The 13,533-nt window shown below is 65.2% G+C and overlaps 1 protein-coding gene across 1 annotated transcript in view; it reads left to right on the plus strand.

Moving 5' to 3' along the window:
- The window catches only part of FURIN (furin, paired basic amino acid cleaving enzyme), a 33,309-nt gene that overhangs the window by 1,078 nt on the left and 18,698 nt on the right, over positions 1-13,533 (plus strand). Inside the window, exons 2-16 of the mRNA XM_026856140.1 lie at positions 1,559-1,943; positions 6,599-6,697; positions 7,346-7,441; positions 7,924-8,052; positions 8,259-8,335; positions 8,639-8,727; positions 8,961-9,133; positions 10,028-10,240; positions 10,484-10,584; positions 10,671-10,774; positions 10,947-11,064; positions 11,883-12,062; positions 12,174-12,298; positions 12,633-12,749; positions 12,828-13,530. Of these exons, the coding sequence (XP_026711941.1) occupies positions 1,764-1,943; positions 6,599-6,697; positions 7,346-7,441; positions 7,924-8,052; positions 8,259-8,335; positions 8,639-8,727; positions 8,961-9,133; positions 10,028-10,240; positions 10,484-10,584; positions 10,671-10,774; positions 10,947-11,064; positions 11,883-12,062; positions 12,174-12,298; positions 12,633-12,749; positions 12,828-13,396 (2,370 nt within the window). The 5' untranslated portion in view covers positions 1,559-1,763 and the 3' untranslated portion in view covers positions 13,397-13,530. The remainder of the gene's footprint in view (positions 1-1,558; positions 1,944-6,598; positions 6,698-7,345; positions 7,442-7,923; positions 8,053-8,258; positions 8,336-8,638; positions 8,728-8,960; positions 9,134-10,027; positions 10,241-10,483; positions 10,585-10,670; positions 10,775-10,946; positions 11,065-11,882; positions 12,063-12,173; positions 12,299-12,632; positions 12,750-12,827; positions 13,531-13,533) is intronic.

Genomic DNA, 13,533 nt, shown 5'->3' on the forward strand with positions numbered 1-13,533 from the left:
GGACACGAGGCCCGAGGTCTGCAGGCGGGAGTGGGTTGCCTGGCAGAGTTGCCGGAGGGTAGCGGGGAGGGAGCCGGCCCCTCCGGCTGCGCTGGGCTGCGGAGGGCCGGGCTCTGTCCCCGGGACAGGGGCCCGCTGCAGTTGTCCCCACGCAGAGCTGTCGTCGCCGGGGAGCGGCTGGCCGCTGGCTCTGGGATCAGCGAGGCGGAGGAGACCGGCCAGCTCAGGGACCTGCCGAGGGGGCAAGGAGCTGGCACGGAGACCAGCTGTGGAAGATAGTGTCCCCTTGTGCTGTGCTTGCTGCTTCCTCTGCTCCTGCCGTAGCTTTTTCCCCTTCCCTGGGAGCACTGGGAGCCTTTCCCACTGGAAACTGTGATTTGGGCCCTGGCAGGATCTGGGACCCAGGGCTCCCGTCCAGCCTCCGGTGAGTGCTCGTGGCTGCGGGTGCCTCAGCAGGGCAGCCAGACCCACAGCTGATCGAGGTCTGGTCGCTGAGGGGGAGCCGCAGCATGCCTGAATCATGGCACTATCTGTGTTGCAGCCTGCGGCGAGGTCTCAGGCGGCTGCCAGGAGCTGCTCTCCTCCCCTGGCAGTGCCGCAGGCTCCCTGCTCGCTGTGGCCGCTGCTTGCCGGAGGGGGATGGGGCCCCTCTGGGCACTGCTGGCTCTCACCTTCCCGCTCTCTCTGAAACATGACCAGATATTTCAGGGTCCCTGCGGAGCTCCGTGTGTGGCATTTGTGCCAGCACCAGCGTGTCACGGGCTCCTTTGTGCTGGGTGCATCGCTCCCTGCTCTGCTCCCCACCGGCCTTCCCAGCTTCATATGTTTGCTCTTTGGCGCAGTGTGAGCTTGCCCCCAAGCATCCCTGGGTGCGGGCTGGAGATGACTGTGTGCCCCTTTTCCTTGTCCCCATGCCGGTTTCCTTTCTGTTGTCACGATGAGTCACATCGGTGTCACCATGTTGTGCTCCGGAGGAAGGGCAGAGCGGAGTGGTGGCTGTTGACAGCTCGGCACTGCTGCCTGGCACCGCCTGCTCAATCGCTGACCACTGACTCTGGAGCTGCAGGGGCCTGGGGCTCTCCCTGGCTCTGCACCTTCCAGTCTCTCCTTTAGCTGGGCCTCCTCACACCACGTCTGGAGGCATCACCTCCACTCTCCCATTGGTGCTGGAGAGGCAGGCTTCCCATCCTGGTTGCTCCCAGCTCTGTGCCTGGATGGGCCTGTCCCAGGTCTCACTTGGTGCAGTGGCTCCGGGCTGCTATGGACCATGGTGGTGCGAGGCCCAGCCTCCCCTGCCTTGCCTCTCCCCTCCTTCGGTGCCCTTCTCCCCTCCTTGTTTGTTTTTCGTGTTTGTAAGTACACATTAGGCAATAGGCAAGATAAACAGCGGCTCTGGGCCAGGGCAGGTGTGCCGGGGCACCATGTGGAGCCAGCCGCTGCTACGGCTCCTTGGCAGGGCCCAGTGCGGCTGTCCCGGTGCAGCGGTGACCGGAGTGCTGTGTGCCACGGTCCCCCCAGCTTTGAGGAGAGGCCTGACCACTCTTCCATCTCTCTGCAGATCGTGCTGCTGTCCCGGCCTGTCTGTCCCTGCTGCTGCTCTCCAGCCCAGCTGTTGTGGGCTCGTCCCCATGCTCTCTTGGGCTGAGCAGGGGCCAGTGGGGCAGAGAGGCCGGCGCATCTCGGGGTGCTGACACAGGGAGGCCGCTGGACCCGCTGCTCCTGGGACCCTCCTGTTTCCCGGCTAGAGGAACCCCGGTACTCTGATGGATCTGAGGCCCTGCTCGCTGCTCCTGCTCTGGACTCTGGTGATTGCCCTCGCTCTCCTGGCCCAGGAGGTGCTGGCCCAGCGTATTTACACCAACACTTGGGCCGTGCTTGTCCCCGCGGGACCCCAGGAGGCAGACAGGCTGGCCAGGAAGCATGGATTCCTCAACCTGGGCCCGGTAAGTCCCGCATTTGCCTCTCCCCACAGAAGCAATGTTCTCTTCTGGCTCTGCTGCAGTCTGGACGGGTGCTGGGCCTGGCCCTGGAGCCGGCTTGGGGGGTGCTCTTCCTGGCAGCATTCACTGCAGCCCTCCAGCATCCGCTGCCTTGACTCAAGGGCGGTAATTACATGGATGGAATCAGGGCCTCCTCCCGCAGCAGGATGGGCTGGTGGCAATGGCACGACACGGTACAACACGGCATGCCCTGCCTGTTGGAGGGTGAGGGAGGAAAAGCCCATCTCAGCACGAAAAAATTGGGAGTGCTGTGCGTTGGTGGAGGAGGGGAGGGCTCCTGGTTCAGCGAGCTGCCTCAGCATAGCACAGCCTCAGCTCAGCCAGGGCGGCAGCTGTGTGCTGTCCCGAGAGCGGGTGGTCTGACAGCATTGCGTGTCTTTGGCCCTGAACTTCCCTTTGCAGAGGTATGTCAGTGGGTCCACCCTGCTCTCAGCTTTCCCTGCCCTCAGCCAGGGACGGGGCAGCACACACAGCTGTGCTGGGGCCGTCACTGCCATCGTCCTTCTGGCAGTGGGGCAGGGAGAGCAGGGTGATGGCGAAGGAACTGGGGCTCCTGCTGGCCTGTGCCCAGCCTTGTCCCCAGCATGAGGAGCTTTGCGGCACTCCCCTCCCAGTAGCCTTGGCAGGGCCCAGCTCCCCTGTGCTCCAGGCCCCAGGCTCCACTTTTGCTGGCCAGCTGTGAGCCATGTGCTCACTGGCAGCCAGGCTGCTCGCCCGTCCGGCTCCTAGTGCGAAGGCCGGGTCCTTGCTGAGAGCCATGGGGCTGGGCGGGCTGATGGCTGGGCTGCTGCTTGCCGGCATGGTGCTGTGGGTAGGACATGTTTGTTGGCAGGTTGCTTCTTGCAGGCCAGTGCTTCTTGATGCTGCCAGTGTAGCGTGATGCCGGCAGACCCGTGGCGCTTGGTGCAGGCTGATCCATGGGGCTTTTCTCCACCCTGTGCCATGGGTCTGTGGGGGCTTTGATGGAGCCGGCACCAGCACGGCGGCTGTGACCAAGGTGGGGGCCAAGAGGATCCCAGAGGGAGAGGGTGCAGCAGGGCTAGCCCAGAGGGACAACCCCCGGCACCCATGCAGGCACAGGGAGCTGCAGTGGTGCTGCTGCGGCGAGGTGAGGCTGGCGCGGCGGAGCAGAGCCGGCCTGCCCAGGGGCCTGCCGCTGGGCTGGGCTGGCTCTGCGGGAAAGAAACGAGGGTCGAAATCCCAGAGGAAATTGCACAACTTGTGGCTGCGGTGTCAGGACCTCGCTGTGAGCAGCTGTGGCAGGCGGGGAGGGTGGCTGCTGCTGGAGACGGCCGGTGCTTTGTCCTGTCACACGCAAGGAGCCCTGCACCAGGCGGTGGGCACGCAGGGCACTGTGGACAGGGAGCCCTGAGTCCTGGGGCTCATGCCACAGAAGGGGACAGACCCCACTGAGGGTGTCTGTGATGTGGGGGCAATGGGGTGGCCTCACACAGCTGCTGTCTCTGTGGAAATGTCTTAGAGCCAATGTCAGGGGTCTGCCGAGACCCCTGAGAGTGCGGACAGGGATGAGGTGCCCTCGGCCTGCTCCTGGAAGCATTTCTGTTGTGCTGCAGAGCTGGGTCCTGGGCCTGGCTACCAGGGCCAAGGGGCATCGGGCTTTGTGGCTGTGTCTCCACCAGCCCAGGGGTACCTGTTCGGCCCCGCACTGCAGCACAGAGCCACACAGGGCCCCCAGCTTGGTGGGGAGCCCAGGCCCGCTTGGGGTCAATCCCTGTGAGCCACTGGGCTCTGTGCCAGCTCTGCCCAGCAGTGCTCACCTTCTCCCCGCGCCCTTCATTCTGTGGCTGGAGGTTGGCACCTCTGCCCCAGCTCTGCTCAGCTGCTGGTGGAGCAGCGAGGCAGCACCCACAGGCAGAGCCCTGTGGGCTGAGGCAGCAGCTGCTGGTCTGGGCATGTTTTTTCCCATTCTGGAGCCCATCCTGGTGTCTGTGCTGTGGGATGAGGCTTGGGTGGCCTGGGCAGAGGGACTGTAGCAGCCCGGTGGGAAGAGCTGGGCTGGAAGGAGCCAGGCTGGAAGAAGGATCTGGGCTTTCCCTCCCAGGAGGTTTCTGAGCTGCTGTTCCTGGGGTGTATGTGCCGCTGGGACAGGATGTGGCAGCCAGGCTGTAAGGGAGGGAGGACTGGGTGCTTCTGGAGAGGCCCCCAGGGTCCTTATCTGAGAGAATCCTGGCCTAAGCGTGAGCTCTGGACACTGTCCCCGCAGGCACGCTGTCCTGGCGTACTCCCACTCTGCCGCTGCCTGCAAAGCCGGGTTGGGCGGGCAGTCCCCCAGACCAGCGGCAGCTGGCAGAGGTGCCAGGACCTATGTCCAGTGCCAGTGGCCTCAAAGGGGACCCAAAGGAGGGTGCTGTGGGGAGTGGGGGTCAGAGGGGAGGGGTGGGGGGTGGTGCGGAGGAGGGAGCACAGGCGCTGGCAGCCCCAGCTGGGAATGGGAGCACTGGGAAAGGCTTCAGCTGCTGGTACCAGCCTTCGCCCACACTGGCAGGGTGCTGGTACCTAGTGGCCTCAGCAGCAGCAGCCCAGGGAGGGGAGGCCTCACTCCCCATACCACAGGGCTGCAGGTCCCCACTAGCCCCTGCTGCTGCCCGGCACATTGCCCTGCTCCCAGGGACAAGCCCACGGGCCCCTGAGCTGGCCAAGGTGGCCCCAAGCTGTGTCAGGAGGTCGGGGCAGGGGCAGTGGGCTGGCAGCGCTGCCTGTCCCAGGGATGCACAGGGCTGGGGAGATGGCTCTGCCCTTGCTGAGGACAGGGAACTGTGGGGATTAGGGTGGGAGTGTGTGGGCTGGCTGGCTCCTGGCTGCCACTGCGGTGTCTGTGCAGACCTAATCCAGTTGGATGACCAGTCAGAGCCACGTGCAGGAACAATCAGGGCTCTGTCCTTGCCCCCGGAGGGGGTGAGGGTGTGCTGGGGGAGGGCAGCAAGCCTGCAGCTCATGTTCCTGTCTGCTAGCCCAGTGCAGAGGCTTTTCCCCTTGGCACCTCCCCGAACGCTCTGAGCTGCCAGGTGTCTCGGGCTATACTAAGGGGACATGGTGTCAGCCCTGGATGCCTGGAGATGGAGCCCTGGAAGCAACTCCTGACCCTGGTGTTTGGCTCTGGCCATCCTATGCTGCTGGGGCTGGGCTGCTGCGAGTGGAATCGGCTTCCTTTCCTGCCCATGGAGCAGCGGGTGCACGGGGGGCTGTGCCACAGGGAGAGCCCTGCAGAGTGGAGCAATTCCCGTTCAGCAGGCGGGGGCTTGGCCTGCCGGTGCATGGTTCCTCCCAAGCAGGGGTAGTCCAGGCCCGGCTCCAGGTGCTGAGGCATGTTCGGCTCACCCCGCAGAGCACAGAGGGATTTCAGGTCAAAGTGTGGGGCTTGGAGAGATGCAGCCCCGATTTGCTGCCCTGGGGCCGAGGGTGCTGCTCAGCACCTTTCCTCCCCTGCTGCACTCTGGCTAGCTGCCTGGCTGCTCAGGGTGGGGGCACATCTGCAGAGCTCTGATAAGGTTTGATGGGGGGGGGTTGATAACTGCAACCAAACTGTTTCATGGCAGCCTGGGGTGGTGGAGGGCGAGATCTCCTTTCCCTCGTGTTCCTGCAACCCTTGCAGTCCAGCCCCACACAGCCTGGGTGGCCGGATCCTGCCTGCAGCTGCTGCCCACACTGCACAGCTTCCAGGGGCACAGGGTGGACAGTCAGCCCCCTTCTCCTCAGTCTAGGCAGGCTGCTGGACTGGGAGGCCCTGGTCGGCTGGGGTGGGGCTGCCGCAGCCAGGCCAGCCTCGGACGTGCAGGAGGGGATGAGGAAATGACAGCGCTGGGGAGGGTTTGGGGTTTAAAAATAACCAGCTTGGGCGGCTGCATGGCCACTTGTCCCAGGCAAGCTGTGCCGCGGTCCCGTCCTGCCCTAGCCCCAGCGGGGCTGTCCCCATGTGCACCAGGGCTGTGGCAGTGTGGCCTCTCAGCTGGTGGCTGTCCCTGTGGGGGTGGGATGCCTGCATGCCCCTTGCTTTGCTCCAGACTGTGCCCCGAGGTAGAGAGCGGTGCCGGGTGGGTGCTCCAGTGGGGCGTGTGGGGAGAAGAGCTCTGCAAGGGACCTGTCCTGAGGAGCAGAGGCTGGCTTAGACCCTCCCTGCCCTGACTGGGGCTGCCTGGGGTTCCCCTGGGGTCCCCCCATCACCAGTAGCAGGGGGTTTTGGTTGGCTCTAGATGAGGAGCGGTGGTTTTGTCTCCTGAGATCAGTGTCTCTTCTAGGCTGGCCCCTGAAAGGCCTGTCCCTCTCTGCTGCTGCTTGCCTGGGGGCTCCCTGCCAGGGCAGCAGCTTTGCTGGACAATTTGGGACTTACTGTCATGTTATTGTTGGACAGTGTGGGACCTGTGGGAGGATGAGGATGGTGGGCAGAGGCCCCAGGGTCTCCCCAGCTGCCATAGCCTCTTGCAGGTCTTGCCCTGTGGACTGCACATGAGCCCCATCAGCCGCTCTGGAGTGGGAGGCCCAGTCTGCCCATGGCAGCCCTGGGGCTCGGGGTTGCAGGTGCGGGGACAGGGAATGGGGTCTGGGCTCTCCCCTCTATCCCGCTCCTTTCTTGTTTGCAGATCTTCGGCAACTATTACCACTTCCGGCACAGCGGCGTGGTGAAGCGTTCCCTCTCGCCCCACCAGCCCTGGCACAGCCGTCTGGCCAGGGAACCGCAGGTATGTGCAGCTGGAGGGGCCCTGTGGGGGCCTGGCTTTGCTCCTGGTCACTTCACGCTGCCATGTGAGCCTGCACCAGGCACAGGACAGCCCCTGGGCATCGAGACCCGTGGCAGAGCGGGACAGGAGCCCAACACATGGCTGGAGAGGGCAGGGGCTTGGCAAAGCCGGCATCCCCAGTCTGTGGGTGCTGTGACTGCAGGGCACTGGGCAGCCTCTGCTCCCGGGAGGGCTCGCTCTGTCCCTGCGTGCAGGGCGAGCCATGCAGGGCAGTGTGGCAGCACCGGCACTGCAGCAGGGCTGCTGTCATCACCATCCCCTGGCTCAGGCCCAGGGTCCCAGCGTGCTGGCAGCCCAGCAGGGCATGCAGTGTGTCACAGCGGCTGACAGGCTCTCGGCAGGGAGCTCCATGCTCTGACCTGCCTGCTCCAGTGGAGCGCAGCCTTGTCACAGGACGCCGGTGCTGCCACCCTGGCATGGCTGGGCAGGAGAGGCTGGGATGGACAGTCTGGGCGCTGTGGCTGATCTGTCAGGGTCGGGTGATTTGCCAGTCCAGGACTGGCTGCAGGTGCCACAGGGGGCTGGCCGGGGGCCTGGGGAGCTGCCGGTGGGGCAGCAGGGAAGTCCCATGCTCTCTCTGCCTCCCAGGTGCAGTGGCTGGAGCAGCAGGTGGCAAAGCGCAGGAGCAAGAGAGACGTTTTCATGGAACCCACAGACCCCAAGTTCCCACAGCAGTGGTACCTGGTGAGCACTGGGTGGGGAGCAGGAGCCACACAGCCATGGCTGCGGGTTCTGGGGACATGGACGTGGCACCTGAGGGACGGCTGTGAGGTGGCTGATGCCACTGCCAGCTAGGCTGGTGGGGAGGGGGAGGAGGAGGAAGGCCTGAAGCAGCCACCCAGTACTGTGTGTTCAGGGACATTCTAGGGAAGAGGCTGTGCTGGAGCTGCGACTCCCTGCTGGGGCACTGGCAGGGCTGGGGAGGGCCTGGGGCTGGGCTAGGGGGAAGCAGCCCTTTGACTGGCCCCAGAACGGGGTTGTTGCCCGTGGTTGTCTGCCAGGGGTGCCAAGTTTATGGGGCTCAGTCTCCTTCCAGAGCGGCCCCTCCTTGGCTGGCCGCACACTGTCCTCTGTGCCTGGGTCCCCTGGGGTACCCTCATCCCCACACCACAGCAGGCAGCCCCCTTCTGCCATCCAGCTCCTACTGCCAGGGCTTCTCTCGGCAGTACAACACCAACCAGCGGGACCTGAACGTGCGTCAGGCCTGGGAGCAGGGCTACACGGGCAAGGGCATTGTGGTTTCCATCCTGGATGACGGCATTGAGAAGAACCATCCTGACCTGGAGGGCAACTACGTAAGTGCGGGGTGATGCTGCGGGGCAATGCCACGGGAGCTTGGTGCAGCCCTGAGGCAGTGTGGCACAGGGCTCGCCCCTGTGGTGGCAGGACACAGAGGAAAGGGATGGAGGTGGGATTGGAGCTGCCTCCCCCTGCTCAGCCCAGCCTCAGGGCCACAGAGTACAGGTGTGGATGGTCTCCAACCGCCACATCTGTCTTCCAGGATCCAGGGGCGAGCTTTGATGTCAATGACCAGGACCCAGACCCGCAGCCCCGCTACACACAGATGAATGACAACAGGTAAGGGGGGTGCCAGGGCCTCGGCGGCAGTGCCAGCCCTCACAGGCTGCAGGAGGGTGCAGGGTGGTGGCATGCTTCTGCGCCGTGAAGAAACCCCCAGCCTCCCCTGCTGACACAAGCAGCATCCCTGGGAGCTGCCTGGGTCGGCATGGCCATTCCACCTCCCTCACTCTGGGGCAGGCAGGAGCCCAGTTGGGGAGGGGTGGACGCAGCCCGGGCACTGGTCCCTCTGGCTGCAGCTGCTGCCCAACCCTGTGCTCCTCGGGCCCCATCTGAGCATGTTCGGTCCTGTCTCAACTGCAGACATGGCACACGCTGTGCTGGGGAAGTTGCTGCCGTGGCGAACAACGGGATCTGTGGTGTCGGTGTGGCTTACAATGCCAGGATCGGAGGTGGGTGCTGCCCTGTCCTGCACTGAGAGCAAAGTCCGTGCTGGGCCTGGCCTTGTGACCGGTGGAGCGGCCTGTGCCGGGGATCCCAGCGCTGTTGGCCGGGGCAGCCCTGTGAGGGCCGGTGGCACAGGGCAGCAACAGAGGACAGAGGGCTCTGGCCCATGGCACCGCTGCCCTATGACTGCTGGCCCCCTCCGGTCGCCCATGACATGACATCTGCTCTGTGCCCCTAGGTGTGCGCATGCTGGATGGGGAGGTGACTGATGCTGTGGAGGCACATTCCCTGGGTCTCAATCCCAACCACATCCACATCTACAGTGCCAGCTGGGGCCCTGAGGACGATGGCAAGACTGTGGATGGCCCGGCCCGGCTGGCGGAGGAGGCTTTCTTCCGAGGGGTCAGCCAGGTGAGCAGGAGCGTTTGTGGCGGAGCACCGGCTGAGCTCCTGCCCCTTCCCCCAGGACTCCTGTGCACTGCCTGCCCTGGCTGTTGTCCTGGCCCTCCCACATGAGCTGTCTCCCAGCTCATCTCCAGGATCAGGCTCTGTTGGTTTTTCCTGTTCTTGAGGGATGGCTCTGACTCAGGGCTCCTCCCATGCAGGTGCTTATCTTGCCTTTGAGCAGCTCTGTCCTCCCTGCTCCCAGCTCGTCCCCCACATACCAGGATGGTCTCTTCCCCACTCTACAAATCCCTGTGCCAGTTCCTGCCTGGTTTCATGCCAGCCGCTCTCCCTTCCTCCGCCGTCCCCATGTCCTGCTTGGCGTCGCTGTGCCACAGCCTGCGTGGTTACCTGTGCCCCATATTCTGCCTGGGATTCCCTGTACAGGGAGACGCATGTGCTGTGTGAGGCACACTGGCAAACCCTCCCCACTGTGTTGCGCTGTCAGCCTCCGCTCTGCGACTTCTGAGTGCCAAGCCATCGGGATGGCTCTGCTGGGCTCCCGTGGCGCTGCCAGGCGGCTGCGAGTCCCACGCAGGCAGTGTCAGCCCGGGTGACTTCCAAGCGGAAAGAGACATCAGTTCTTGGCAGCCCCACTTCGGCGGGGCCTCCTGCCGCCCACTGCCTCACCAGTTGGGCATGGTGGCAGTCAGGGACAGCGGTGCTGAGCACCCAGGCTGGCTGGCTGTGACCGGTGGCTCCTGCTATTTCCCAGCTGTGTCTGCTCAGTTTTTCCCCCTCAGGCTGTGAGACCCCTGAGGCCAGCGTCATCCGCTCGTCCCCAGCTCCAGCCTGGGGGTCCCTGCCCTGCTGCCACATGGGCAACGCTGGCGCTGGCCCTCACCCTGCCTCTGTTGCTAGGGCCGAGGGGGGCTGGGCTCCATCTTCGTCTGGGCGTCCGGGAACGGGGGCCGCGAGCACGACAGCTGCAACTGTGACGGTTACACCAACAGCATATACACGCTGTCCATCAGCAGCACCACGCAGTACGGCAACGTGCCCTGGTACAGCGAGGCCTGCTCCTCCACCCTTGCCACCACCTACAGCAGCGGCAACCAGAATGAGAAGCAGATCGTGAGTCGGGGCTGATGGTGTCTGCGGGTGGGGGCAGGATGGGGGCTGCAGTGCTGGGAGCAGGGCTGGCCCTGCTCTGCCACGCCGCTGCCCTCCACCTCGGTGCTGGGACTCAGTCTTGTGTGAGTTGAGGGCTCTGGAGGGAAACCGGTGAGCTGCCCACATGGGGACAGGAGCCCCCAAGCTGGCTCCTGGACATGGCCAGTGCTGCCACACCTCCTACCCTGGTGCTGCTCTGTGTAGGTGACGACTGACCTCAGACAGAAGTGCACTGAATCACACACAGGGACGTCAGCCTCGGCGCCACTGGCTGCCGGCATCATCGCCCTCGCCCTGGAAGCCAAGTAAGGGCAGGCACTGAGCGGAGCTGGGCCAGGGGAGCCGTGTGAGCGTCTGGGTGCCAGTTCCTGAGCCCTGTGTCTCCCCACAGCAAGAACCTGACCTGGCGGGACATGCAGCACTTGGTGGTGCAGACGTCAAAGCCGGCTCACCTCAACGCCAATGACTGGGTCACCAATGGCGTTGGCCGCAAAGGTACTGGGGTGCTGAGGATGGAGCAGGGTGGCACCCCGGGGTGCTGGGGCTGAGTGCCCCGGCAGCCCTGGGCAGGGAAGGAGGTGGGAGGCCCTGGTGAGCCACGGAGCCAGACACCCGTCCCCCACCGGGGCCCCCCCCAGAGCGGCACTGACCCCCTCTCTGTCCACAGTCAGCCACTCGTACGGCTATGGGCTGCTTGACGCGGGGGCCATGGTGAGCCTGGCCAGGAACTGGACAACGGTGGGACCACAGAGGAAATGTGTCATCGATGTCCTCACTGAGCCCAAGTAAGGGCTGGTGAGCCCAGGAGGGCATTGCCCAGTGTCTGCCCCGTCTGCGGTGTCATCCTCCTGTGAGAGCCGGGAGTGGTGCTGAGCCCGCCTGCTCCTGCTGGGGCTGGGCCGGGCGCCGCAGGGCTGCGGGCAGCCTGGGCCGCCGCGGTTTGGGCGCAGCCAGTGCCTGTCCTCCCCAGACAGAGGGGCTTTTCAGGGGGCAGACAGAAGCTCCTTTTACTCCTACTTGGCCACCCCTGCCACAGCACAGTGTGTGCCGAGTCTCATGTGCGGTCGGGGCACTCCCGGGGGGCTCTTGGGGTGGGAGGCATCCCTGGGCACGGAGGGGGCCAGGGCTGGGCCCTGCCTCTGCCTGCTGCCCTGCCCCGCTCCCCAGGGACCCAGTCCTGCCTCTCCAGAGCAGTCACTCCCTGCTCTGCCTGACTGCATGCAGGCAGTGGGATGGGGACAGCCATGCCCGTCCCTGGCCGTGCCACGCGGGGTGTAGCCAGCCTGGCGGCGGGCAGAGAAAGGGCCCATTCAGAGTTGGCATGGAGTGGTGGCCAGGCAGAGCAACGCCCCCCCTGCACCCGGGAGCTGGGCAGGCCCATCTACTGCCTGTACCTGGCCCGTCTGCTGCCTGCACCCTGCTGGGGGATGGAGAGGACGCACCACCAATCGCTGCAGGATTGCCACGGGCTCCAGCCACCCTGGGGCACCGCACTGGGTTCCTGGGGCAGCCACAAAGCCCTGCAGTGGGGAGTAGGGGCCGGGGCACGCTGACAGATGCCTTAGGGCTGGAACTGGGGCTCACTCTTGCCCCTCCTTGTCAGAGACATTGGGAAGCGCCTGGAGGTGCGGCGGAAGGTGGACGCCTGCCTGGGGAAAGCCAACTACATCAGCCGGCTGGAGCACGCGCAGGCCCGGCTGACGCTGTCCTACAACCGCCGTGGGGACTTGGCCATCCACCTCGTCAGTCCCATGGGCACCCGCTCCACCCTCCTGGCTGCCAGGTGGGTGCTGGGCTGACTGCAGGGTGCCCCAGGGCAGTCCCTGACCCTCACAAGTGGGTTTGTGGGACACTGGCACCCACCTCTTACCCCCTCCCCCCCCACCTCGCACAGGCCCCATGACTTCTCGGCCGATGGCTTCAACGACTGGGCCTTCATGACGACGCATTCGTGGGACGAGGACCCCTCCGGGGAGTGGGTGCTGGAGATCGAGAACACCAGTGACGCCAACAATTACGGTAGGGCTGGGCCAGCCTCGCCCCACTGCGGCCTCCCCCTGAGCCGCCGGTGACTCCCCAGTGCCCCTGAGCACTGGGGCCAGTGACGCTTCAGGTGCTTGGCTGGAACTGGGGTGCGGGAAGGAGATGGTGGGGCTCTTGGGCAGCAGGTGCTCCCCTCAACAGCTGTCCTGGTCCCCCCTGCCCCATAGAAGCCTTGCACAGGGGCACAGTCCCAGCTCAGGTGCTCTCCTGGGCAGTGGGCACAGCCCCACTCATCCCCTGCCAGCCCACTGTGGGGACTGGTGTGAGCCCTCTTCCTCATGCTGGTGGTCCTCAGCCTGTCTCCTTGCAGGCACGCTGACCAAGTTCACGTTGGTGCTGTACGGGACAGCCACCGACTCTCCCAGTCTCTCCAACCAGCTGGAGAGCAGTGGCTGCAAGACCCTGACCCCCAGCCAGACCTGTGTCGGTGAGTGTGGGGCCAGCGGGGAGGGGCCGGGGGCTGTGTGCAGCCCCCACACTGGTGCTGACCCTGCTCGTCCCGCAGTCTGCGAGGAGGGATACTACCTGCACCAGAAGAGCTGCCTGAAGCGCTGCCCTCCTGGCTTCGCGCCCGGCGTCCAGAGCACACACTACGATCTGGAGAACAGCGTGGAGCCCATCGCGCCCCACCTCTGCCTGCCCTGCCACCCCTCCTGTGCCACCTGTGCCGGGCCCGGCCCCAACCAGTGCCTGACCTGCCCCGCACACTCCCACTTCAGCAGCCTCGACCTCTCCTGCTCCCATCAGACGCAGAGCAGCCGCGCATCCCCTGCTCTGGCAGATGGCGAGGGGCTGGCCGAGGCCCCCCCTCCAGCCAACCTGCCCATCCTCATCGCTAGCCTCAGCTGCGTCCTCATCGTTGTCATCTTTGTCACCATCTTCCTGGTGCTGCAGGCACGCTCAGGCTTCAGCCTGCGGGGCGTGAAGGTCTATGCCCTGGACAGCGGGATCATCTCCTACAAGGGGCTCCCCTCTGACATCTGGCAGGAGGAGGGGCCCTCTGAGTCGGACGGTGAGGAGTACGAGGCTCACAGCGAGAGGACTGCCTTCATCAGAGACCAAAGTGCCCTTTGATGAGCCCTCCCGCCCCTCCCTCCTCCCTGCCCAGCACCATGGGGCCGGGGCAGGCGAGGCTGAGGGGCCCCGGACTCTGCCCCTGTCCCCCCTCCCACACCTCAGCAGCCCAGGGCTCCCCATCCACTGGCACTGTC

This window comes from Athene cunicularia (genome assembly GCF_003259725.1).
Source record: "Athene cunicularia isolate RWA chromosome 10 unlocalized genomic scaffold, athCun1 chr10_part1, whole genome shotgun sequence".
Lineage (NCBI taxonomy): Eukaryota > Metazoa > Chordata > Aves > Strigiformes > Strigidae > Athene > Athene cunicularia.